Source organism: Leptodactylus fuscus, chromosome 6 (assembly GCF_031893055.1).
Source record: "Leptodactylus fuscus isolate aLepFus1 chromosome 6, aLepFus1.hap2, whole genome shotgun sequence".
Taxonomy (NCBI): domain Eukaryota; kingdom Metazoa; phylum Chordata; class Amphibia; order Anura; family Leptodactylidae; genus Leptodactylus; species Leptodactylus fuscus.
Genome location: NC_134270.1, coordinates 138,011,227 through 138,039,117, shown reverse-complemented (window position 1 = coordinate 138,039,117; position 27,891 = coordinate 138,011,227). Strand labels below are relative to the sequence as shown.

Genomic DNA, 27,891 nt, shown 5'->3' with positions numbered 1-27,891 from the left:
ATCCTTGATGCTACAGTTCTGGCACTTACTGGGTTTTGTTGTTCTCTTCCTGGTCCTCTTGACTGGCTGTAGCATTGACCCTTGATGGGCTGAATGGGCATTTCCTGTGTATAAGCCCCCGTGCACACTTTGGTGTGCTTTATCAGTGTGCTCGGTGTATTTTTAATGGGTACCTTGCTGACCTATTATTTTCTTGAGGCTTCATGGGTCCATCTGTGAGCAAAACCCAGAGCAGGTTCTATTCATGTCTTTTTTGTGGCCCGGGCTACTGAAATGTATAGGTCTATGAATATCTTGGACCCATACATGCATGGTAGGCTCAAGATGGAACCAGAAGAAAGCAACGTGGACCTGGTAGACTTCAATACCACAATAGCAGGGTCAGAATTGTTTCTCTTTATTTCTTACTGACCCTGAGTCCTTTACTAAATTTTCCCTTCTGGACAACCCAAATTCAATCCTGTAGGCCTTTAGTTGTGTGATACAATTGATGTCCCTATGGGCATATTTTCTCTATGGAAGTCAATGGAAATATTGATTATTGCATTACAGTTGCATTTTTGGTCTTCGATCAGTCACACATTGTGCGATTCCATCCATTGCTATGAAAGTGCATAGTGCAGGGTGTCAAAAGATAAATGCTATTTGGCTTATGACCGTTATGGCCTGGGGGCCCAGACCACTCTCAGTCCACCCCTGTGCTATCCTCTATGATGACACCACACAGTGCCAGCCTTGTCGGGCAGCTCAGTACTATTCACGGAGAGTTACTAAAATCCTGAATTTCCTCGATGGAAAAAGATTGATTTTTTCCTGTTCCAGGCTGCTACCTCTTGCATTTCAAGTCATATGTTGGCCTCTGAATAATGGCCGGTCTTCACACACCAGGACATCAATAGTATATTCCTTCACACTCTCTTCACAAAGGAATGGATTTTCTGGAAAAGAAATCTGCTGGCCTGCATCTGGGAATTTGCTCATCAATGCAACCCTTCAGCGTTCATTTTCACAATAGACGGTCAGCACCTGGCTTCTCGGAGCGGCAACAAAGCCCCTCAGTATCTGGCCTGCGGGGAAGCTCCCTGTAATGAGACCCACATGCCTCATCTGCTGCCTCTGGGCTGGAGGTTTGCTGGCCTTGCACTTCTAACCTATTCCTTACAGCACACATATGGGTAAACACATACATATGAAAATAGGCAGGGACACAGTGATGCACTTTGGATAAATATTTGCTTACATGGTCTAGAATCCATTGCAAAAATTACAGTCCCAACCACTTAGTGGTGAGCAATGTTGCCTTTCAGCACTGGAGTCCTGGGTTCAAATCTGACCAAGGGCAACATCTGCAAGGAGTTTGTATGTTCTCCTTGTATTTGTGTGGGTTTCCTCCCACACTCCAAAGGACATATTGATATTGTGACAGCGACTGTCCTTCTCTGTAAAGCTCTATAGAATATGTTGGTGCTACACAATCATTATACTACATTTACCTCCATATATCTTGGTTTGTGATACCCAGAAGACTAATGGAGCTTTATACGTATTGTATTTTTTTCTAATGGTAGGGGTCAGGTATGGTCACACAATAACAAACTGAGTTGCTGCAATTTTGCAGCTCCCCCCCATAACTTAATTATAAGGGGCCATTGAAATGAAATGAGAGATGTTACGGCACACTTAGGGAACAAACCCAGCTCAACCAGCTTTCTGTGGACAACTAGGCAGATTTGTCCTTTGAAATTGTAAGGCCTGTTGCATTGAATTGTCACCTTACCAGCAATAAATCTTTGTCCTTTGTGTGTTAAAATGATGATGTGAGAGCAGTTACAACACTACTTACCTGTGGCTCCAGCAGACCTGTATCAATAATGTGTCCGCTGCAGCCAATAACTGGCCTAAGAGGTTTACAGGCTGCTAAGACCACGTATGGAGAGTTGTTAAGTATATTGGGTTATTAATTTATTCCTACAGCTTTGGTTTCTTCTTGACCAGTCGGGCACTGGTTGAATGCGACCCTCTATCTGGGGACGATCCCATCATACCCAACACTACCCAACCTATTGGTCAGAGTGTATAGCTCCAACACTGAGGGAGTTGGAGATTATTGTGGTCATTCCAAGTCAAAGCATTTGATCCAGGAGCATAGTCCTTTTGTATATTTTACCCTTGGAACTTTACCGGGTTATTAATGGATATTATACATCAATAGATATTGTCCAGTCTTTGACAACTCTTTAAAGGGTTCATTAAATCTGAATTTTTATCTGCCTACCACGTAGGAATAACCTTAAGAAAGGCTATTCTTCTCCTACCTTTAGATGTCTTCTCCGCGCCGCAGTTTGGTATATAATCCATTTTTTGTCGGTATGCAAATGAGTTCTATCGCAGCACTGGGGGCGTCCGCAATGCTGCGAGAGAAATCTCCAGCGCCGCCTTCATCTTCTTCAGGAACGGGTCTTCTTCGCATCTTCTTCCAGCGGGCAGCCGACTGCGCATGCCTGCCGGCCACATGAAGACGGCCGCTTACAATACTGTGTAAGCAGCCATTTTTCTGTGGCCGACGGGCACACGCAGTCGGCTTTGCCCGAGGCCTAGAAGTTTGAAGCCACCGTCGGAAGAAGACCCGTTCCTGAAGAAAATGGAGGCAGCACTGGAGAGTTCTCTTGCAGAATTGGGGACCGCCCCCAGTGCTGCGAGAGAACTCATTTGCATACCGACGAAAACCGGATTATATACCGAACGGCGGTGCGGAGAAGACATCTAAAGGTAGGAGAAGAATAGCTTTTCTTAAGGTTATTCCTACATGGCAGGCAAAAAAAATTAAGTTTTAATGATAGGATCCCTTTAAGTGTTAGGCTACATTTATATCTATGCTGGAGATCCGTCATAAATCACCGGCTGAAGAAGTGCTACAATACTGACTTTTTCATCCCGAAAAAATCCACGCAACTGACCCTATTGTGGTCAGTGGAGTCCCTCCCTGGGACTTCATTCATTGCCCCTATAGAATGGATCATCTTTGTCCATTTTTCTGATCTCTGATTTTTCATAAGGCCGAGAATTAAGAAAACAGCACCAATGTGAACGTAGCAATAGGCCTCATGCACACAGCTGTTTTACACCTAAGTACACGGTGCGGAAACCACATAAGTCTGTGGAGCCATAAGAAAAAAAAAAAAGTACCATGTTCTATCATATGCTGTATGAAGGTTTTCCCTTTGAAAAATATAATGAAAAATACCTCCATAGTATTCAACCACAGGGACTCCCTGTGTCTTTGTGGCATGTAGATATTCTAGAGGCATGAGACCTTAATATTAGTCTATAATCTACTTTAAGTCCTTAGCAATGCTACATCTGTAGATCCAGATGCACATTGTAGATGATGGCAATGAATGGTGCTCACATATTGCAAACATAGACCAGATGTATTACAGATGATCGGCCACCCAGGGCAAATGGGGGATGGGGCTATGAAGACCAGGACAAAAGAGGTGTAGGCTGAGTCAGAGATAAAAACTCAGTCGTTGATACCTGTTAATGGTTAACTGAAAAGGTGATGTTAATGGCATTATTTTTAGAATTTTTGAATATTTGTGGTGTGGAGAGTTGACCCCCGTGCATGTAAGAACAATGGTCATATCAATGGAGCTGGCTCACGAGGCGCAGGTGACTAAGGGAGGTGGTGCCATGAGAGGCTGAAGTCTGGCTTTTTGGTGCCCACTGGGTTTTTCGTATGTAAGTTGTCAAAGGGCAAGGTGTTGATAGAAGGCCGAACACAGGAGCCCAGTGGGGAATCCCAGACTGGAGTAGTGGATAATGGCATCCTAATCTGAGTAACGGAGCAGTCCAAGAGGCACCTCAACAAACCCCATGGAAGGGAGAGTGAGACCTCACTTACAATGGCCGGAGAGCTGGATGTTGATGAAGATAGATATATCATGGTCCACCCTCATCTGCACAACCCCATACAAGTTCTACCAGATATCTTGCTGTGGTCTGTATATTGGTGAAACATGGACCAGAGCTGAAGCTTAGAATGAGAATGAACATGCATTTTCAGGCTAGAAAAAAAAGAATAGGACTGATCTAAATGTGCCAAGGCCTTTGTGACCTCAACCATAGACATGAGAGTATTGGTAGTAGAAGACATCTACACCCTCAACCACAGACATGAGAGTATTGGTAGTAGAAGACATCTTCATAGACAACTGAGTTGCGACAACTGCCATCACCAGGGGAATATAAAGACTGGTGGTGAGGAATATGCTGTTCCTAATAAATATCTCTCCTATCCTTTATATCTGTTGGCTAATATACAACTCTTTTATGGCTCAACCACATGACATTTGTATGCACTGGCGTCAATGGCTGGATATAGCCAGACAGAAGAACGTTGCATGCTGTTTTTTCTGCCTAGATATCCAAAACGTAGCCAATTCTAAGATCTGTTCTGGCATCAATTTTCTTCCATGACAGAGGAAAGACATAAAAACCAATTTATGGTCAGATATATGGGAATAAGCCTAAGATTATTGTGTAAATCTGCCATACTTGAGGAACATGCAAAGTGGAAACCATCATACTGTGCCAATCTTCATCCCTACCAGTCAGTTCTGAATGAAATATACCGATTCAGGCACACGTACCGACTGGCTGGAGTTGTTGGTAGCCATCTTGAGTTTCTATTGTGTTTTATTAACCCTTAAGTACTATCATGGTGTCTATCATAATGATATGTCTATGGTAGTGGTGTATGATAGACACCATGATAGTATTTAAGGGTTAAATCCCTATTGTGTTAAGATTTTATTGATCAGCATCTGTTCATCATGGCATATACCTAATATCTAAAATGGACCACATCCACTATACCGCTATGGATCAGATGATTGTAGGATCTAACACAGGATCCAATGTAAAACGTAGACTTCATTTATTAACAAAAGGACCATGTTATACTGTACCCATAAATATTATATCTCTCACCCCAAAACCACAAATCAGAAGAGTCCTTGGTTTATCTCCCATTTTTGGACAGACTTGAACTTAATTTGCCCTTTAGTGAACCTATACTAAGGAGGCGGATAAATGGCAATTCCAAAATAAATTATAGGAACAGCTCATGGGAAGAAGCCTTGCCCTAACCTGAACTTGTCGCCACACTACATACACATATTCAATATAACGTGACGTGTACTATAAAAAGCATTGGGTTACCATGTGCCCACACAGTCATTTTGGAAAATCAGCTCCACGTTAGTCGTTGGGTGGCTTTGAGGAAGTGGTTTTGCCTTTGTGTGGTATTCTGTGAAAACCTGGTGACTTGTACGAAGGAATGTGACTGTTTCTGTACAAATTGTGTAAGGAGCGGCTCTAAGCATTAGATTGCTGGAGGCTGTGGAGAACCTGTTGGACGAGATGCGATTATTACGCCTGTCTTTTTAGTGATAAAGATGTCAGATTTGATGTCAAGCTGAGGAGGACGGAGCTAGTTGTCACAGAGAGAAGTTGCTGTGTAATAAGTACTTGTCAAGCTGTGAATCTGCCCTCTCATTGCCTCTTATATGCTAAATGCTGATATGCTGGCCTATGTGATTCAACAATTTTACGGGATCTTGCGTTCATCTAACGCTCCATATACATGTAAAAGCCATATCAATTTCTTGGAAATGTAAAAATGGTAATGAATGTTTCACGAAGAAGCAGCTTTAGATGAAGAACAGATGCAAATTGTTGAATTTTAGATACAAACACGCTAAAATACTCATTTGAAGTTCAACATAGATGAGCGGTGGGGACTAGAGATGAGCAAACTGGTGTGAAACAAACTGGATTCGACCCAAAATTTTGCAAAAGTTTCAGGTTTGATCCAAACCAGAAAATTTGGAAGTCTGGCACCTGCATTATTATACTTTGGGGTCTCTCCAAACCCCAGAGTATGATAAGTGAAGAACCAGTGTCCTCACAGCTTCCAGTGGGGTCTATTTCCAGCCTCCTAGATCATGCGACGTGCCCAAGGGTCACCATTGAGGTCTCTGATTGGATGATTCCTAGGAGAGGTGAGTGAAGGTGAGCATGATTGCTTATTAGATTTCTTCACCTCCCCTGGGCCCAGGGGTGAACCTGCCCCTTTCGCCGCCCGAGGCGAAGTGCAGAAAGCCGCCCCCCCCCCCGCCGCCGGGGGAGGGGGCGGATCAGGGGTGTGGCTTAGCGGAGGGGCGTGGCTTGTCAGAGGGGGCGGGCTTAGCGCCGTTCACCGGCAGAGAGTAGGCCCCGAGACTGCCTGCGCTCTGCCTGAGCGTGCGGGGAGGCTGCTCGAGCAGCGCTGCTCCAGTGGCCTCCCTAATCACCGCTCCGTGCTAAGCCAGTCCAGGACAGCTTGTCCTGGACTGGCTTACTTTAGCAAAAATGCCGCCCTCCCTGAGGCCCTGGCATAGCGCCGCCTGAAGCGCTCGCTTCAGGTCGCCTCATGGGAGGTGCGGCGCTGCCTGGGCCTCTACTTATTATACTATGGGGTCTGAAGAGACCTCAGGGTATAATAGTTCCTCTTCTGGTTTGTGATGAGCTTATTCAACCCAAAGTGCAGTGGCGTAACTACCGCCATAGCAGCAGAGGCAGCTGCCACAGGGCCCGTTTCGGACCCCCAAGTATAATGATTGGCGGACCAGGAGAGGTAAGAAACATAAAAAACACTGTTACTTACCTCTCCATGATCCTGCCAAGCCTCCTTCCTAGTCGTTTGACGTCTCTGACGTCACATGAACCCGGCCTGTGTCGCAGGTCATGTGACGTCTGACGTCCTAGAAGAAGGATGGCAGCAGAGAAGACAGTGTAGGAGCCGGGGGACAGGTAAGAAACAGTAATTTTTTATGTTTTTATTCCCCGGGGTCTCCGATTATTATACTCTGGGGTCTGAAAAGAATATTTGGGCCAAACCCAAAACTAATCTTTATAGGTTTTCCCATTTCTAGTGGTGATCCCAGAGGTTATAATACCATCTGCCTCTATCAGTTCCCAAATTTGTAGATCTTGGAAGCTCCGGAATACATAGCGGTTCCTATAAAAGTACCTCTATAAGCCACGTCTTCTAGGTTTAATATCCCTTTAACTCAGTAGAACTTTTATACCAGGAGCTATGTGCATCTGGCAAAGGATGATTAAAGATGTAATTCTGCAGTATTAGAGAACTTCAACCTGTCTTACCGGAGAAACCTCCTCCGTGGCGCCAAAATTCTTTAGTCACAGCATAGCATGTGCATGTCGTCACTTGGAATAAAGAATTTATGACTGTGCTGTGTAATTTTACATGTTGTAAAACATGTTTGTGTTTTGCAGGGGTTTGATATAGTAGAATCGTCCCTCAGTTCTTAAAGGTGTTTTCTGCGACACCAAAGGGGTGTGTCCTGCACAGTCAGCAGTGATTGGAGCATGCCAGAGTATGTTGGGACACCCCTCCCCTAAACCAAACCACATACATTTCTAGTAGGAATAATAGAGGAATGGCACAATGCAGAGTCATAAGAAAAGATGCTCCAGAATTTTCATTTCATGTGGAATACAAAAACAAACGTGTTGCAAAACAGATGTAAGACGTAAGTCTTACAAGATATGCAGCAGCCCAGTTATGAAACATCTAGCGATTTTTGCTCTTATGGTACTAATTGGTCACTCACAGTGTCACCCTCTTAGGGCCAGGCTTTCTCTTGTAAAGTGTGCTTAACTCCTCCACCTGTCCACAAAAATGTCTGCAATGCCCTCATTTCAGGATACAGATCCAGAAAGGGTACCCTGTATGTCTTGAGGCCAAAAGACAGAGACATAACAATGAGGTCCATACAACAAGACCCCCACAGTATCTTCTTGCACATGTCTTCTAAAGTGAGCAAATATTCCTCCCATCTCCTCACTGCAGAACAACACTAAAGCTGTCTTTAGCTGATTGGGTTTCCAGTATAAGAAGCTGTAAATTCCACAACTTTCTAAATGGAGAGAAACGTAACATATTTCCTCCTTCTTGCTTCCTACGTCTCACCAACACTTCTTCCTCTCAGTTCCTAAAATGTCCTAGTCAAAGTACGCAGCATCAGTGCAGCTGAGAAAAGTGGTAGGTTCCATTAAAGGCATAGTTGTATATACACACCACTGCAAATTACTTAAAGGGATGTCCCGGATAACCTACATCACAATCAGGAGCTCACATCACCTTTTTCCAGGGTGTCAACCTCCTGTTTTCAGTCACTAGACCACCTATGGGTTACTGTCTAGCGGGGAACAATGCATATATTGACCTTACTATTGGGCAATGATATTGCACCATTATTTCCAACCACTGACAGTACTTGAACTGGTCTTTTCCTGCAAGTTCAAAGGCAGCGGTGTGGAAACCACATTGCATACAGAGCAGCAAGTCTTTCCAGGTCACCGCTGCAAGAGGGAAGTGATTTACTCCTACGTCCAAGTAAATATCCCACAGCCACAAGTAAAACTGGATATCATTAGTTACCTCAGTTTACCCTGGTATAACCTCCTACCAGGAAATGGAATCCTTAAATATTCACAGATCCATCATGTCTTGGCAGACACATTAGTACACAGTTGTTGTATTATTATTCATAGGTAAGTACCTAAGGTTATTGAAGGGGAACCTAACAGATCTTAGAACTGTGCACAATAAGCACAAATGGATTCACCTCTTTGTATCATCCCTTGTTTTCAGAAAGTAATGTGCATTTTGTTAGTTCTTTCTTACTGTACGTGTTCATACATAGTGTCTTAGAAGTTTAAGATATCTACCGTATATATGCATGTTTATATGGGTTTCTCTATCAGCCATATTAACATGACTGAAAAGGGGACAAAATCTGCACCAAATTTAGGTGTCATAAGTCACACTTCCAACCCTTCCCATTTGGCCCCTCCTGTGTCACCTTGTGCCCCCACACAACAGCGCCGCACATCCCATGAGGCGACTTGAAGCGACTGCTTCAGGCGGCGCTATGTCAGGGCCCCAGGGAGGGCGGCATTTTGGCTTACCTAAGCCAGTCCAGGACAAGTTGTCCTGGACTGGCTTAGCACTGAGCGGAGGATTGGGGAGGCCGCTGAAGCAGCGCTGCTCCGGCAGCCTCCCCTCACGCTCAGGCAGAGAGCAGGTCCTTTCCCTGCCTGCTCTCTGCCTGCGAACATGCTAAGCCCCGCCCCCTTTGTTTCACCCCCCACCCCTTCGTGCTCTGCCACGCCTCCTCCGCTCCGCCCTCCTCCGCTTTCTGTCGTTCGCCTCGGGCAGGGAAAGGGGTAGGTTCACCCCTGCCACACAATATAATATGCCCTTATTATGATGTCTACAATATAATATCCTTCATTGTGGCTCGCAGGGTATAATGTCCCCCTCATTATGGCCCTCGCAGTATGTTATTCCCATCCATATGGACCCCCACAATACAATATTCCTCTCCATGTGGTCCCATCAGTATAATGTCACCCTACACAGGGCCCCTACAGTATAGTGCTCCTTCATTATGGCCCTCGTAGTATAATATTCCTGTCACCCCCACAATACAATATTCTTCTCCATGTGGCCCCATTAGTATAATGTCACCTTCCACGGGGCCCCCCCAAGTATAATTTCCCCTTATTGTGGTCCCAACAGTATAATGGGCTCCTCATAGTACCCCCATTTTATAATGTCCCACTCCTTGTGGTACTCACAAGATACATGGAAAAAAAACAAAAAACACAAATACTCAATTCGCTTAGTTTCGCCACAAACCATTCTGGTGATGGCGGCATCCAACAAGCTGCCAGAAGGTGATATAGAGGTTGAATGATGAAGCAGGGAGCAGACGCCTCTCGTCTTCAACATTGTATTAAACTCCAGAGGCCCAAAGATTTAACCATCATATAATAGAATACCAGTTCTATAAATGGCGTGTAATGGCAACAGGATATTGCCTAGTGGTTGGGCCTAGTGGTCGGGGCCTAGTGGTTGGGGCCTAGTGGTCGGGGCCTAGTGCTTTCAAACTTCAGTAGACTCTCCCTGTATACCAAGCATGTCCGAACTGATGCAAATTGACAGGTGTGTATTTTAAGAATCTCCATTTACTAGGAGGAACCTGGTAAGCCATTAAAAAGGTATCAACTACTAAAGACTCAATCTTTATATTTCATAGGAGGAACCTGTGAAGTAATTTTGTGTTAGACATTGCTTTTTGGTGGTCATGATACCGTTTTGTGGTGGAGTTGAGCTTTGTAAATACCACCTGATATAAGAAGGTAAGGGCTCGTTCACATCTGCGCCCGGTCTCTGCTCTGCAGGTTTCCGTTTCCTGCACAAAACAGAGGCAGGAGACGGAAACCTGTAGGACTCTTTCATACCCACTCATTTGAATGGGTTTGAAAGATGTCCGGCCGTGAGCAGCAGCGTTTTATGCTCTCCGCCGCGAAACCGTTTTTTTAAAACCGGACACAGAGTCGGACATGCAGTACTCTGTGTCTGGTTTTAAAAAACCGGTTTTGCAGCGGAGAGCATAAAACGCTCACCGTCGCTCACGGCCGGACCCGGTCTGACAGCTTTCTGTCTTCTGCATGCACAGGCGGTCACTTTGCAAACCCATTCAAGTCAATGGGTTTGAAAACTGACTGCCAGGTTTCCGGCCCCTGTCCAGTTTCTGGGGGCAGAAAACAGAAACCCGGCATAATGGCTAAAGCGGAGAACGGGCGCAGGTGTGAAAACGCCCTTACTGTAATCTGGCGTCATCATGGTGAGCCATAGGATTAAGACTAGTTACCTAACTTCATGACTCTTCTGGATAGTAAAACGGGTTAGGGATTAGCCTAGCAACATACAGAAATTGTAAATGAACATTTACACCATAAATGTTCAGCAGATCTAAGTGGACGTCAACTGTTTTGCTATTTTTAGAATAGCTTAGAAGCCTTCATCATACAGAATAGGGTATTACAGCTTTAAGACCACTTGCGCTACTCTTTTGAAGACTCACTGCCAGGTCTCTATTAAATATAGAAGCAGGTTCTCCATTTGGCCACCTGCCGGAGCGTTGGATTGAGGTGACAACACCTGGTGTGGGACAGATGGGACATGGAGTTAAATATAGACAGTGTCACCTTCATTTCTCCAGAACGGACACGGGCAAGATGGAAACTTGATCTTTTTCATTCAGTGAAGAACTGACCGTAACTGCTGAACAGAGTGTATAGAATACCCCGTAGACTACGAGGCAGATACTGTATTTCCACTTGTGGAATAAAATGGAAGATTGTCATTGTATTGGCCAAACCATTTCTTTCTACTTTCAGGAGAAATATTTACTACCCTAAAGGTCTGTTAGACATTACTAGTTTTGTGATTGTTTTGGGCTTTTACCAAGTGTGGTTATAGCTCTGGGCACTCGAAACGTATCAGAAATTTCTAAGTGTAAATGCACCTTAAAGGGGTGTTGTCGAAAAAACCAAGCTTTTTTAAGAGACTTTGACCACTGCAGCGCCGGCTTCCCCAAACATTGGTGATCAGTCAATTGTTGGTCATACATATCAGATGTATATCACATGAACCTACCTACTTAGGTGGGACCAGCCAACTATTAAATCCTTCTGGACCCTCCTGAGATTGAGAGGTAGAAGGGTTGGGCATGTTGGGTTTCAGCATGCCCAATCCTTTTGCTCTCAGCAATATAAGCCATTATAAGGTACTGACCAACAAACAGCCATGTAATGTGTATGGCTAGCCTAACCCACATATGGCCGCACATTTTCCATGCAGCAGTCAAGTAAATGAGTAACCATGTAATGTGTGAATAGACCAGGTCTAAAAGAGTGGAGTCATTTTTACAGGTCTCAACGGGGAAATCGTGAATGTGTGACCCCATCTAGAATGTCCATATACCTTGACAGGGTATATAGACAGGGGTGAAACAACTCTTTGATCTGACAAAGACATCTGTACTGATGATGTTCATATATACACAATGCCCTGAAGCTATAGATCAGGGGTCAGCAACCTTCGGCACTCCAACTGCTGTCAAACTACAACTCCCAACATGCTCCGTTCACTTCCATGAGAGTTTCAAGAACAGCAGAGCAAGTATGCATGCTGGGAGTTGTAGTTTTACTACAGCTGGAGTGCCGAAGGTTGCCTACCACCGCTATAGATGATTCCAGGGATCATTCTGCACTTGCTTATTAGTGGTTTGGCCGTGCTACACTAATAGAGTAGATTAATTCCGTGTGTCATTGTGGTGTTCTTGTCCCTGCCGTTTAGCACCAGATGTGCACTAGTAGTCACTAGGATTTCTCCATTCACACATTGCATGGTTTATAGTATCCTCGTATGATGTTGGCTTTTGAGTCTCTCGCCTTTGACTTACAAACAGCACCACACATGTGCTTCTCAATAAGGCGGTACTGGAAAACTTACTAGAACTGTTTACACCCCACAATTACAGGAAAAAGCACATTTACATTTGGATGAGGCAAAATAAAATGCCTCTATGGGAATTTTTAACATACGATAATGATCAACCTATCATTTGTCTATGGGACTGGACAAAGGAAAACTCACTGTAGCTCCACCTTTTGGAAGGTAGTTCTTTATAGACCAATTCTTGGTTTTCTAATAAAACTAGTGACATTGACTGGGATTAAAGGGGATGTCGAAGAATTAAAGCAACCCAAGTGGTGGCCAGAGGAAGTGTAAATTAAAACAAATGTATATTCAGCTGTCCCTGGCACTCCGTAGGCTACCTCTGGCCTCCAGTCAGACTTGTACCTGCACCTTGTTACTGGAAATCCTACACCCTACGTGACTGCTAAGACCAATCAGCAGTAGGTAAGGAACCAATGACGTATGTGAGTGACATCAAGTGCCCCTCCAGCGTTTGCTGAGGCCACTGATTGGTCTCAGTAGTCACGCCGGGTGTAGGCAACAACATGACCCAACAATAGTGTTCAAGTAGAATGGAATTAACCAGTTTCCTCCACATGGATAGAGAGGTAGTTCGAAGAGCCATCCATAGTCAGGAGATAGTTTCTCCAGCTAAAAACTTCTAGTGTGATGTGGCCATATTCTTACTTTTACATGTGGAACACATTTACTTAACATATTTCACCTTTAAAGTTAAAACCAAACCAAAAATCTCATAAAACATACAGTGGGGCAAAAAAGTATTTAGTCAGTCACCAATAGTGCAAGTTCCACCACTTAAAAAGATGAGAGGCGTCTGTAATTTACATCATAGGTAGACCTCAACTATGAGAGACAAAATGAGAAAACAAATCCAGAAAATCACATTGTCTGATTTTGTAAGAATTTATTTGCAAATTATGGTGGAAAATAAGTATTTGGTCACCTACAAACAATCAAGATTTCTGGCTCTCACAGACCTGTAACTTCTTCTTTAAGAGTCTCCTCTTTCCTCCACTCATTACCTGTACTAATGGCACCTGTTTAAACTTGTTATCAGTATAAAAAGACACCTGTGCACACCCTCAAACAGTCAGACTCCAAACTCCACTATGGTGAAGACCAAAGAGCTGTCAAAGGACACCAGAAACAAAATTGTAGCCCTGCACCAGGCTGGGAAGACTGAATCTGCAATAGGCAACCAGCTTGGATTGAGGAAATCAACTGTGGGAGCAATAATTAGAAAATGGAAGACATACAAGACCACAGATAATCTCCCTCGATCTGGGGCTCCACGCAAAATCTCACCCTGTGGGGTCAAAATGATCACAAGAACGGTGAGCAAAAATCCCAGAACCACGCAGGGGGACCTAGTGAATGAACTGCAGAGAGCTGGGACCAATGTAACAAAGCCTACCATCAGTAACACACTACGCCGCCAGGGACTCAGATCCTGCAGTGCTAGACGTGTCCCACTGCTTAAGCCAGTACATGTCCGGGCGCGTCTGAAGTTTGCTAGAGAGCATTTGGATGATCCAGAAGAGTATTGGGAGAATGTCCTATGGTCTGATGAAACCAAACTGGAACTGTTTGGTAGAAACACAACTTTACGTGTTTGGAGGAAAAAGAATACTGAGTTGCATCCATCAAACACCATACCTACTGTAAAGCATGGGGGTGGAAACATCATGCTTTGGGGCTGTTTCTCTGCAAAGGGGCCAGGATGACTGATCCGGTTACATGAAAGAATGAATGGGGTCATGTATCGTGAGATTTTGAGTGCAAACCTCCTTCCATCAGCAAGGGCATTGAAGATGAAACGTGGCTGGGTCTTTCAACATGACAATGATCCAAAGCACACCACCAGGGCAACGAAGGAGTGGCTTTGTAAGAAGCATTTCAAGGTCCTGGAGTGGCCTAGCCAGTCTCCAGATCTCAACCCTATCGAAAACCTTTGGAGGGAGTTGAAAGTCTGTGTTGCCAAGCGACAGCCCCAAAACATCACTGCTCTAGAGGAGATCTGCATGGAGGAATGGGCCAACATACCAACAACAGTGTGTGCCAACCTTGTGAAGACTTACAGAAAACGTTTGACCTCTGTCATCGTCAACAAAGGATATATAACAAAGAATTGAGATGAAATTTTGTTACTGACCAAATACTTATTTTCCACCATAATTTGCAAATAAATTCTTACAAAATCAGACAATGTGATTTTCTGGATTTGTTTTCTCATTTTGTCTCTCATAGTTGAGGTCTACCTATGATGTAAATTACAGACGCCTCTCATCTTTTTAAGTGGTGGAACTTGCACTATTGGTGACTGACTAAATACTTTTTTGCCCCACTGTACATGTATTTGTTTCTGATTCAGTTTTATATGTGCCCATCTGCACCATGTGAATGCACCTTAAACTATAAAATAGGAGTGTGGCTGCACACAGTGACTATGCAGGGACATGGCGGTTTTTGATAAGTACAGTTGAAGGACAATGCATTTCGCAGACCTTCCCTCCCCCCATCTCCTTGTTGAGTTCTGTGTGTCTGTGTTTGCTTAGGTCTCAGACTGTGATAAGCCACCTGGTTTGGAAGAAGTTACATGGCTGAGTGCTCTCTCTTTATGACAGTTCTCTGGTCCATTACTACACTTTTAACCAATTCACTGCCAAACCAACTAGAACTAAAGATCCAGGCATGACTTGGCATTCTCGGGTAGAGGGACACTTTACAGGGACACCCCACAAGCAGACATCTTTGTACCCACAGTCTCTAGTTTACCACACTCTCAATACTTTCTGGTCACCCATAAGAGGCTTTTGAGAAATGTCATCAGAGATTGATCATTTATAAGGATTCGGCCCATTTGGACAACCACATTAAATACTTGACTGAGTGCTAGGAGCCATGGTATAAATGCTCATTTTCCCTCCAAAGTCCATTAAGCAATGCAGAAGGTTCACAGAAATCAATGGCCATTCATTGATTTCAGTAGATGCCTTTCAGTCCCTAAAAGCCCCTCTATTTCTGAACAGGCCTCATCGGTCTACAAATGACTCCAAAATTGGCAATTTAGTGACACAATTTAAGGATAATGAACTTGAACTAATAAAAAAGAGTCTTATAAGGTCATGTCCATACATAAAGTGTAGCTATAGTGGATGGAGAGGTCCTGAAGCCTGAGGAGGCCCAAAGGCTTCCCTACAACATAAGGCCCTGTTTCTACAGAGTAACGCGCTGCTCATTCAGACACGTAAACACGTGTCAGAGTGAGGCGCTTCAAAACAGATCCCATTGACTTCAATGGATGCCAGCTTACGCGTGCTACACATTGAAATCAATGGGAGGCTTTATAATCCATTGATTTCAATGTGTAGCGGGCGTAAGCCGGCACCCATTGAAGTCAATGGGATCTGTTTTGAAGCGCCTCACTCTGACACGTGTTTACGTGTCTGAATCAGCGGCGCGTGGAAACGGGGCCTTAGGTGACGTTAGTTGGTTTTAGCGCATGCTAAATGGGGGCCACAATACAGTTTTTTTTATTGTGACCTAGGAACTAGGTTCATACAGCATATTTATCCATGTAAAAATCTATTGTGAAATCTGAGTCTGGTTTTCTGCTGCTCTTTGGGAGATTGACATGGCGTAGATCTGAACATGGATCAGGCCCATGTGCCATGTCCTTTTCTCCGAAGTTTGATTATATGAACATCAATGGGATTGGCAAACATTAGACAAGGATTTCATTACAGAACATCTACTGCAATCCACATGAATATTACGCCATTTGGTTTTTGTTCTGTATTGGTGACAGCTGTATCTATAAGACAACTTTTCGTCATTTATAATGGAGCTGTAGTTCTCCAGTGGGGAGGTTATGATTTGTGTTGTCTTCAGAGATGAGCGAGTCGGTTCTAAACGAACAGGATTTTTCTAGAATTTTCCAAAAGTTTTGTGTTTGCCCGAACATTTGTCATGATGATCAGCACACCCATGTGATTGGGCCTCAGGAAAAGCATGACATCACCCAGAAGGCTGAGAGAGAGCACCGGACACTACAAGGAGGCCCAAAAGTGGTGAAGAAAGGCGAAAATGTAAATATATGTATTTTTACACCTCCCCTGGGCCTCGACCTGTTGTACTCATACTCTGAAGAGACCTCTGAGTATAATAATTTCACATCCAGTTCTATCCGAACAAGTTCAGACCAAAATGAACCGGAGGATCAATTCGTCCGAACCCAAACAAATCTTGAGAGGTGCGCCCATCTCTGAATGTCTTAGGTATTGTATGTTGTGTGCCCATTTAATAACATTGTAATGACAGTAGTGGTTTACATAGGAGTGACTTGTGCTCTCTCACAAGGATCGGAGACCATGGGGGCAGCCAAGAATCGAACCAAGACCTTGCAGAATCTTTATCACAACAATTCTATATAGAACGGCAGTGCTGTAAAGCGAGGACTGATTCTATAATGCTAGAAAGATGTTTTTCCTTTTCTTTTGTAGTTCCTGTAAATACAAAAAATAACCTTCACAAGTCTGTAGTGTTCTGGAAACTAGACAGCGACACACTTCTCATGTTACTTGCATGGGAGTTAATAGGTGGGGCCATACATGCCACATCTGGTCGTCTGTGTGACCTCCATGTATTGCAGAAATGTGGGGGTGGGTTATAATTATGTATAAGCCCGGGCTCTGCTAGGTGCCATTTAATGTTGAGCGGCTCTTGTTGTCCTGCGGTTTTATGTATTATTAAAGCACAAGAACAGATATAGTAGCTTTAGTGTATAAATGATATTTTCTGTTATATATTGTTTGTGGAGCTCCCAACCCAACTCTTTGCAGAACATGAGTGTGTCTTCTTTATCATCGTAAACTTTGTTGTTATCATTGTACACACAGGACATATACAAGACCTAATGGGGTGTTTGTGAATCACCCCATATGGGTAGTGCCAAGTAGTGTGGCAACTGCATGCGGCTGAAGTCAAGTTCCTCTGCAGCGCCCAATTGGTGTCATTGTACAAGGAAGACTAGTTCTAAGTCAGTCTTATCTGCAGAATAGCATACCCAGTGTGAACAACAGGGGGCAGAGTTTTAGCTTCCAGCGGATGCACCCAGTCTGATCCTAATGTCCAATGTTTCAGATGGGACTGTCATCTGTTGATCTTTAAGCGCCATCAGGGCCAGGGCTCGCTGTAGTATCTTTGGCGGCTGTGATTCAATACATATGTGGGAAGACCGAGTGTCCATGTTTATGACGCGGTTGGGATAGCTGGCCCATTAGGCTGATAGTCATGCGGTCTGCAACCAGTATCTCTGATCTTTCTGCAACTATTTCATCATATAGATACACCGACAGCAGACAAAATGCAACAAATAATATGTATCAATGAACAATATCAATAGCTACTAAATAGTAACACCATAGAATAAAGCCCCATTGATAGTCAAATACTGTATAAGATCAATTCGTATTCTTACCCAGTAATAGATGTCAATATCCCCCATCTACGCATGCCAACATATATTTTGTGGTTCTTCCTCATATAGACATGTATAATATATAAATTCATCTGTATGGAGACATATTGTATACCGCTACCTATTACTGTATAACCACCAGCAGGTAATCTAATAACTATTACGTATCCAATTCCATATTTTAATAGGTGTCATGGCAATCGCTTGAGTCACTCAGTATATCACTTATTAATAATAGAGAGCTTGCACATTGTGTAGATTACGGTTTTAATATAGCAGCCATTAGTCAGCAGCCCTATGTAATGTGTTACTTTATAGGTCTATAATATAGGAAACCGTACAGTATATCCTGTATAAGCCTCACAGACACTACTACTGCACAGATACATAGATGTAGTGGATGTCATTCAGTAATTATTGGTCGAGCAAGTAATGGATGAAGTGTCCGGTAGAGAGTTGTTTCAGTCCGCTTTATGTACCATCTTAGGAGTAAACATCAAAATGGATCCATCGCTTGACGGACAACAACAAACTATAATGGGGCCTTCAAGTTATCTCCATCATTTTCCCGGCGGTGTTGTCTTAAATAATGGTGCATTTTTGGCACATATTGTTGCAACATACACTAGGTTCACACTAGTGTTTGGGTTTCGATCCCTCAGTCCCGAAAAACGGCTTGAAACACGGTTACCTATGAATATCACAATATTGGCGTATTTTACTCGACAAATCTTCTCATTGACTCTGATGGGGTTTGGAGTGTTCTTCTCTGTCTCAAGCTTCTTTACTTACCTAGCTTAAAAAACACCATTGACGTAGAAGATTTGTGGACTCCATTGAAATCAACGGGAACATTTTCAGGTGTATTTGAAGCTACTATTGAAAATGTTAATGCAGAAAAGCTCCAAAAAGAAGGAGTGTGAACTCAAGGCCCCAAGTACGGCAGCGCTGTATATCTTCTATATCTTCTGGAGAAGAACAATTTCTTTGTATTTGGTCCAGTGGGTGTTTTGTGGTTTTTGTGTTGTTTTAGTCTGTTTTTTAAATTGCTCCCATATATCTTGCCTTCCAACATGCTGTGTCAGAGATGTACACGTGTTTATACAAAGAAGGCTCTGGAGACATAAGAAAGCCTTTGAATACCCTCAGGCTACCTCACCAGGGGTTCTTTATTTGGTCTGCTGATAGGTCCATAGACGTGAATACACAAAGCTCAAACAGAGCAATGTAAGCTGAATGTTAAGAACACCCCCCCTTCACTCCCAGACTAAACAAACTGTTTAGTAAAAGAACCCCCCACCATAATCCGAGTCCTTCAGTTTTGCTCTTTAGACAAATTAGTAAAGGGATGACCTGGTTTGGATAAGCTCTTTTTGTATTGTTTATTTAGGGTTCTTATATAGCACCAACCTATTCTACCGTGTTGTACAGATTGAGATTGTCTTCACTCACATCAATCCTTGTCACAAGTCACACTCGCAATGTAAATTTTGTACTATTTTTCCCTATCTGAGGCACACATATATATAATAGGGTAAATACCAAGGGAAGCCAATGAACCTACCTGTATCTTTTTTAGACTAAGGCCCCATGATGCGGAAACGCAGCTTTTTTGCAGATTTTGTTGAGGTTTTTTAAGCCAAAGCCAAGAATGTCTACAAGAGGAATGGGAAATATATAGAAATTACTTATACTTCTACCTTCTGCTCAATCCACTCCTGCCTCACAAAAACTGCAACAAAATCTGCAATAAAAAAAAGCTGCGTTTCCGCAATGTGGGGCCTTAGCCTTAAAGAGGAGACCCACGTAGAGATGGGAAGAACTCACAATCTTCATGCAGATGTCTTCAAACCCAGTACTAGAGATAGGCAAAGAATAGCATGCTGGCATAGAAAATCATGGAGGAAGACGCTGTCCTGACCAATATCCTCTTATAATGGGGGACTAAACAGTAAACTTCTCCATTCTCCTGCTCGGTGGGAGTCTGTCAAGACCCCAACTAATCTGCAAGTTATCCCCTATAAGCTAAGGCCCCACATGCTTTTTTGTTGCAGATTTTGCTGTGGTTTGCTGCATGTTATTGGAACAAAATGGATCCAGAAGTGCCTATAGAGGAACATCATTAGGTACATCATGGAATGCACTCAGATCACACTCGAATGTCATGTGACTGTATTCCACTGCAAACCCGGTCCCATATCAGAAGCACCCTTGGTAGGGCATTGGGTCTTACTTCTTGATGCTCTTGAATTGGGGAAAGTAGATGGACAGCAGTGGTGCTAAAAAAAGGGAAACCCTTTAAAAATAAAATTGTGGACAACCCCTTTAAGAAACCAAATATATTTAAAAAAAAATGCCCAAACATTGCCATCTGTCAACCATTTTTCACCCCACTGATTAGCTTTATGTATCTGACTTGTCAGTGAAGGAGACAGACCATGAAGCATGACTGCAGGTCAAGCAGAACCGGTCCTTTACTTTGTTTTCTATGTGTATATGACATCAGGAGATTTATTTCAGGAATCTGGACATGTCACTGTCAATAGTGTTTGTCACTCACAGGCGACTATGAAAATTCTGGATATTTGTTGTTAAATATCACTATGTAACTTGTTCTTATTGACTCAAATGAATGTATTCTGTCTTTTGCTAGGGGTCCGCAGATGTCGGTGTTACGCAGCCTGTCCGTACATCCAATGGCTTGGAAAGGTAGGATCCCAGACTGACATTTGAATGAAATTTTTGGTTAATATGTAATTCCCAATGTGACTGCAAATAACATTATACAAGCATTGCGTGCCTGCCTTAATATAAAACACAAGACTGGAATTATGTAATAGGAAGCTCTTGGCATGCGATATATGTGTGCGGTTCCGATATTATTAAAATGTGCTGTCACTTTGAGGAAATGTAGATATTTATGTGGAAGGCATATTCCTGAAAGTCATAAATATAGGAGGGGTTACTAACTCATTTACAAACACTTTCTTGGAATACACGGATGTAAACGTGGCTCATGTTTGGCAACGGCCCTTTGTTGCGCCAAAGTTGTGTGTCCTTTCTGCGCCCGTTACCCCTTCACTATATACATTGTATGTAATGGTATTGCAGCCAGTACAGCCACTATAAAACGGAGCATGCAATGTAAATAGTAAAGGGGTCACGGCACTTGCAGAAATCCTGCGGTCCCTTCGACTGCTGATCAGCAAGGGTCCCACACTGATCTCTTATTGCTGACCTATCCTGAGAGGGGTTATCTACTGGGGCCCACTCTCCAGCTTCATGACAATGGTCAGGGAAAGCTTGATATATCAATAACTGTATACTACACCCCCGGCAGCAGAGATCGGCACTGATTTTTGCTGCTAGGAGAATTCAGTACAGTGACCAGAGATGATTTTTCCAATGCAGTTTTAGCTGCACCCATCCTGACCAGACACAGACAGCTGAGGGCCCCTGTGCAAAAGAAGTTATGGGCCCCTTGTTTTCCAATATCTCAGCATGGAGCACTCCCCTTATGTCTCTCTAACAGTCTATAGCAGACCTAGGCCATGTACGGCCCGCGGGCCACATCCGGCCCTCTGACTGCTTCTATCCGGCCCGCAGAGCTAGTTGAAGTTTTTTCAAGGACCTGTGATGATGTCATCACAGCCTATCACCAGGATAGGCTATGACTCGTTAGTGGGCGGAGCCACACGGGGCTGTGTGCTTTCTGAAAGCTGCCGGAAATGGAAGCTGCTGGATGATAAAGAGAGAGGAGACAGCATGTGTGAGCAAGAGGGAGGAACTAGGGGCAGATGTAGGGGGCAGTTAAACTGAATGCACATGTAGGGGGGACTTTAAACTAGGGGGCAGATGGAGGGTGACATTAAACTGGGGCAGCTGGAGGAGGATATTAAACCATGGGGGGTAGCTGGAGGGAGACATGTCTGCCTCTAGTTGCCCCCCGTTTGTCCCCCTCCAGCTGCCCCAGTTTAATGTCCCCTCTAGTTTCTGCTAGTTTATACTGCGGCCCCAGGAGAGGGACTTAATACTGTGGGACATTTGGAGGGAAACGTTATAAATGTGGGGGTGTATAATGTTAAGGTGACTGTAGAAGAATTTTACTTTGTGGGGCACATGGAAAAATGATTGAGAGTGGGCGGAGTCAGCGGAGAAGTGGGTGGAGCTAAATTTGCTGCTGTGCACATGGCCCTCTAGAACTGTTACAATTTCTCCTGTGGCCCCATGGGAAAATTAATTGCCCACCCCCGGTCTATAGTAATGGATAACCATGAAGTTTATTGTCTTAGACCCGTGATGGCGAACCTATGGCATGGGTGCCAGAGGTGGCACTCAGAGCCCTCTCTTTGGGCACCCATCCATTGAACAGATTATACTGTGTGGGGGCCACCGTGGAGCAAATTGTACTGAGTGGGGCCACTGTGCAGCAGGTTATACTGTATGGGGGTCACTGTGAAGCAAATTGTACTGAGTGGGGCCACTGTGCAGCAGATTATACTGTGTGGGGGCCACTGTGAAGCAAATTGTACTGAGTGGGGCCACTGTGCAGCAGGTTATACTGTGTGGGGACCAATGTGCAGCAGATTGTTCTGGGGGGGGGGTCACTATGAAGCAGATTGTGTTGTGTGTGGGCCACTGTGGAGAAGATTGTACTGTGTGGGGTGTCACTGTCGAGCAGATTGTACTGTGTGGGGGTCACAATGGAGCAGAAAGCTCTATAAAGCCCCATTCATATGACCATATTTTGCAGGTCTGCAATTGTGAATCTGCACAGTATTATGGTTAAATTGCCGTTTTGGCACTTTGTGATAAATTAGTGGGTTTTGGGTTGCAGTTTGGGCACTCGGTCTCTAAAAGTTTCGCCATCGCTGTCTTAGACATTTTTTTGCTATCTAATAGAGAGGTAATAGGGCCTACTGGGCCCAGCTGCACAGATTACACCAATTGTATGCGTGCCCCTGGCTTAGCTTCATCCACTGAATTGCAGTACCAGACACAACCTGTGAGCAGGTGTGGCACTGTTTCTGGAAGAAAGCCGTCATGTTTTTGTAATCCTGTACATGGGACGAACTTTGATGTGGCTTGTTTTCTGCATTAGACTGACTGAGCTTCATTGACTTCATGTGCATTTAGTCCTGATGTGTGTGTATATACAGCACTGTGGAATATGTTGGCGCTATAAATTGTTAATATATTCGGGGTAAGCTGTGCACAGTGGCCATAGCTTTTCAGTTCGTCATAAGACAATATCCGTGGGAGGAATTTTGCACTGTTTGTATAAGACTGTACCTCTGGATTTAGTGTTCTTGAGTGCTCGATAAAGAGAGTCCCCTGATACATTGCAGATCCAGCCCAGCTGGGCTCAGCGCTGTCCCAATATGCGAATGTAAGATGCACATCCATCTGCAGAGAATGACAGCAAGGTTAATACAGAGCACAGGCCCTGTCAGGATCCCCTCCCCCGCACGCCTCTTCCTCTCTTCTCGCATCTTTTCTTGTAAGCAGTAGATTTCTATTTCTTTCCTTAGTTTCGGTAGTTTTCCCTAACTTCATTACTAACAAGATCATACCATGAATCATCCCGCCACACTAATATTCCTTAAGGTTAACCGTGTACTCATACATTGTCAATTTTTCTTTTCCTGACTTTTCTCTGCAGCCCTCCCTCCCTCCTTATACTTTTTCGGACCATTTTCCAAATTCCTTGGCCGCAGGATTTACGTAAACAAGTTTATTTTTAGGCCCGAGGTCTCGCTCTGATTAGACTGGCTCCTTACTTTCCCACCAGCTCAGCAGCAAAGGAGTCTGGGAATCTGGAGGGATTATAGACGGCTACATTTCTTATTAAAAGTTTGTTCTCTTGGCATGCGGCAGGAAATGGCGATATTGTTTAGAAGACGGATTGTCTCGGCCTAACAGTACGATTAGCTGGAAAGCTTCAGAATTATTGCAGCGAGTTGCTTTTGGAAAATATTTGTGCTGAGTTGTTAAAGTTAGTAGTGAAACCCCGGCTGAAGCTATATTCACACGCCAGTAAATAATGGCCGCATGACGTACGTTTTTTTGTTTTTAATAGATGCCACATGGCTGCATTAAATTCAGTGTCTTGTGGGGCACATGTTATTTTGACAGTCTATTGTATAGGTCATGTCATACTGTAATGTCTGGGAGATCCGTGAAAATGGTTGCCCCTTGGGTGCACGGCGGCTGTGACAAATGGAGCATGAGCCTGTGATAAAAACTCAGGACAGCTTCTATTTAGACGACGTCCATTTTGCATCTTCAGGGGCACTTCTTCGCGGATTCCTCAATAGACTCGAATCTATGAGGGATCCGTGACAATGACCAGAAGCAGAACATGACCTAGTTTCTAAAGGTCCATTAAAACGGACCATAAAAATTTATTGTATGTGAATAACCCCATTAACGTGCAGTAAATTTAATGCAGCCACATGACGGCTGCTAAAAAACAGCGGTTACCATCAGTCATCGGAATAGAGCTTTAGGATAGGGCCTTATTCACACAACAGTGAAAAATGGTCACATGATGGCCATTTAAAAAAAAAAAAAATATTCACATGTATGTTCTTTTGATGGACGGCAAAATGATCAGTAGCAATGGACTTGTTCTAAATTTATCTGTTATGACGGACACATGGACCCAATAAAAATCAATGGATCCGTATTTAATAGGTTTCCTCAGACTACAGAGTTTAATAAGTGGAGGCCAATTAAAGATGAGGGAAATTGACATTATATTCACTTGCCTCACCTCTCCTGGGCATCCAGTGGTCATCCAGCATCCTCTTCAGGACTCTAGCTGATGTTACGCACCCGATGGTCACTGCTGAGGCCTGTGATTGGGCTTCAGTAGTCACATGGGGTGCACCGAGTATCATGAAGTCATCACGCCCGATGTGAGCGCTGAGACCCAATCATAGGCCTCAGCAATGACCCTGCGACATGTGACATCAGACATAGGCCAGAAGAGGTGTGAAAAGGACACTGGGGACCAACAGGGATCGCAATCATGCCCAGGAGATGTGAGGCAAGGTAAGTATAAGTGTTTAGCATTTTTCCTCACCTCCCCTTGGTCCTCCACTTATTATACTATGGGGTCAGAGAATAATATAAGCACTTCAGGTTCGGTACAATACGAACCGAAATGAATCTCATGATGTTCACCCATCTGAAATCCTGCATGTTGCATGTTCAAAACCCACTTTGTCCATGTGTATTCAGGATCTGTTGAAATCCCATCCACTACACTACTATTGTACTTCACAATTCTGACACTAATAACCAAATGTGAACTTGCAGGTAGTAGCCTTAGCCTTAGGTTATCCATACAATTAAACAGGTTGTCCAACTCAATTGGAAATACAGGGAATAAACAAATCTCCACTGGTCCTGAGGTTGCAGCCTGTTCCCAGCTTTTGCCAGTCCCTGATGATATCTGCTGATTTGCTGATTCCTTTTGTGGCCAGGTGGCTACAGAAGCCATGCATTGGCCTCAGCGCTGACCTGTACTCATAATTCATTGTACCCTATTATGTAAGAAAATGTGGCTCATATCATACTCAATGATAGCAAGCCATTACTAAGATGAGGGTTGTAACTTAGGCTCTCTATCCCCAGTATCCAGAATGTCAGACATGACAAGCTGCTGTGTTCAAGGCTGGATTAGAGCAGCAATGGGGTGAAGGGTCTTGAGCGTATTCACGGATGTCGCTCTCCAGTTCAGGCTGCCAATGTAATGCGGTTGTTATAAATATAGCACCTGTCCGTATGTCTTGTATCACTCCGCTGCTGTAATAGCTCTTCTGATCTGCTTCACTCTCTATAAGGTTCTCTCCCATCTATATCAGAATCTCACCGTGCACTCTCCACTCCTCTATTTTTACCTTTCGCCTCCCTTCCTCCAGTTTTTTCTGACTCAGCACCATCATTACACAAATCATTCCCTCTTTCCCTGTGATTCAGCCTCCCCCCCTTCTCTTCCTCCTCCTTCACACATTCAGTCTGCATTACCGCCCCATCTCCTGTGCCCTTCATCTGACTGTCTGGGTGCAGGCATTGGCCCAGGCTCATAGCTTATGTGGTTTCCCTCCCTTCCTTCAGGTGGTTAAATTAAACCCAGCACCCTGGCGCGTCCCGGCATTCCTTCCTGCTGGGCTTGCAACATGTCAGGAGCCGCTGGGCAAAGATTTCCCATGGCACTTTTAGAGGCATAATCCTGTGGTATAAGTTTAGCCCCTTGGCATGAGACTTTCTTTACCAACTATCCTGGTATTCTTCCAAGGCCAAGTAGTTCTGATTTGTTCTTTATTTGTAAAGGCGAGTATATCCCAGTGACTGCAAATACATCATCTGTAACAGGGGTGGATACCGGCAGCTGAGGGCCCCTGTGCAAGAACAGTTGTGGGCCCCTTGTTTTTCACACCGCTCTAACAATCCATCAGTAATAGTTAGTCATGAGGTTCATTAGTTTAGGCATCTAATAGAGTGTAAAGATAGGTTCACACTACTTATTAATGTCCATTTCACTCATCAGCCGCAGGATGAGAGCAATGGACATTAAAGGGGGTTTCCATGAGTTGGACCAACCCCTGTGTCTCCAGTGCTCTATCCTCCACTCTTGGTGTCTGTTCGGTCTCACGTCAGAGCCTCATTGTCGGAAGACCTACGAATGTCCTGCCCTGGCCAGTGACCAATGATCCTGATATGGTCAGCTTAAAGGGAGCCTGTCACAATAATGTTAAGTGCAATATGCAAATGAGGCTGCAAATGCCCAGTGGACGATCCCGATCATGGCTCTGACATTCCCCCCCATAACCTTTGCCCTGCACTTCCTCCTTTGATGTTCAATGTCACTGTCTGCAACTCTGAATTCTCACACTTGAACCACTCGATGTACACCGCATATGTAGTAGTTACTAAAGACAATGTCTATAGGCGGAGAGTGCTGTACATGCTCTGTCCCTTAAGCCTGAGGCACATAAGTGAGATTTCAACATTGCAGGACAAACCCACTTTTACCTGCTCCATTGCAGAAAGTGATGCTGGACAGCAAAGATGGTATCACTCAGGACAGAGGGGGAGGTGCAGCACATGTTTATGAAGTAGAGCCAATGCATTTGCAGCTATCAGGACCGCCCACTGGGCACTTGCAGTAATTGCATATTGAATAAACTGGGTACTTTCCTTTATATGGCCCTCCCACTGGGCACTTTTCTTGATCTGTACCTCCCACTGGGCACTTTTCTTGATCTGTACCTTCCACTGGGCACTTGCCTTGATTTGTACTTCCCACTGGGCACTCGCCTTGATTTGTACCTCCCACTAGGCACTTGTCTTGATTTTACCTCCTACTAGACACCTTGATGTGTACCACCCACTGGGCACTTGTCTTGAGTTGTACCTCCTATTGAACACTTGTCTTGATTTGTACCTTCCACTGGGCACTTGTCTTGATTTGTACCTTCCACTGGGCACTTGTCTTGATTTGTACCTTCCACTGGGCACTTGTCTTGATTTTACCTCCTACTAGACACCTTGATGTGTACCACCCACTGGGCACTTGTCTTGAGTTGTACCTCCTATTGAACACTTGTCTTGATTTGTACCTCCCACTGGGCACTTGTCTTTTGTTTCCTTTGTAATTAGACCCCGAATCACATTGATAAAGACATGTCTGCAAGTGTGGTTTACACTATTGCCAGCACTGTTATTAGTTTAACGGTGAGGAAAGGTCTGATCCCTTAAATATCCACAAATAAGTCTCTAGAAATAGGACTAAGAACCACATATGGTCTCTTAGTTGTATATAGATTTACATTCTCTCTTTAGCTTTGCATATGCGCTATTATTATTGAGTATGACGCAATGATCTGGTCTACGTATAGTTCCCGAATTTAGGGTGTAGTCCTACTATTTGAAGAAGCCTGTTTGTATGTAATGCTTGCTGCAGTTCCTCTTAGTTCAT

General features: G+C 44.0%; 2 protein-coding genes across 2 annotated transcripts in view; one reads left to right on the top strand and one right to left on the bottom strand.

Moving 5' to 3' along the window:
- Positions 1 to 27,891, bottom strand: part of TUBG1 (tubulin gamma 1) — a 549,244-nt gene that overhangs the window by 477,250 nt on the left and 44,103 nt on the right. The gene's annotated exons all lie outside the window — the stretch shown is intronic.
- The window catches only part of PLEKHH3 (pleckstrin homology, MyTH4 and FERM domain containing H3), a 49,482-nt gene that overhangs the window by 2,831 nt on the left and 18,760 nt on the right, over positions 1 to 27,891 (top strand). The window contains exon 2 of the mRNA XM_075277376.1: positions 20,557 to 20,612. Within this exon, the coding sequence (XP_075133477.1) occupies positions 20,557 to 20,612 (56 nt within the window). The remainder of the gene's footprint in view (positions 1 to 20,556; positions 20,613 to 27,891) is intronic.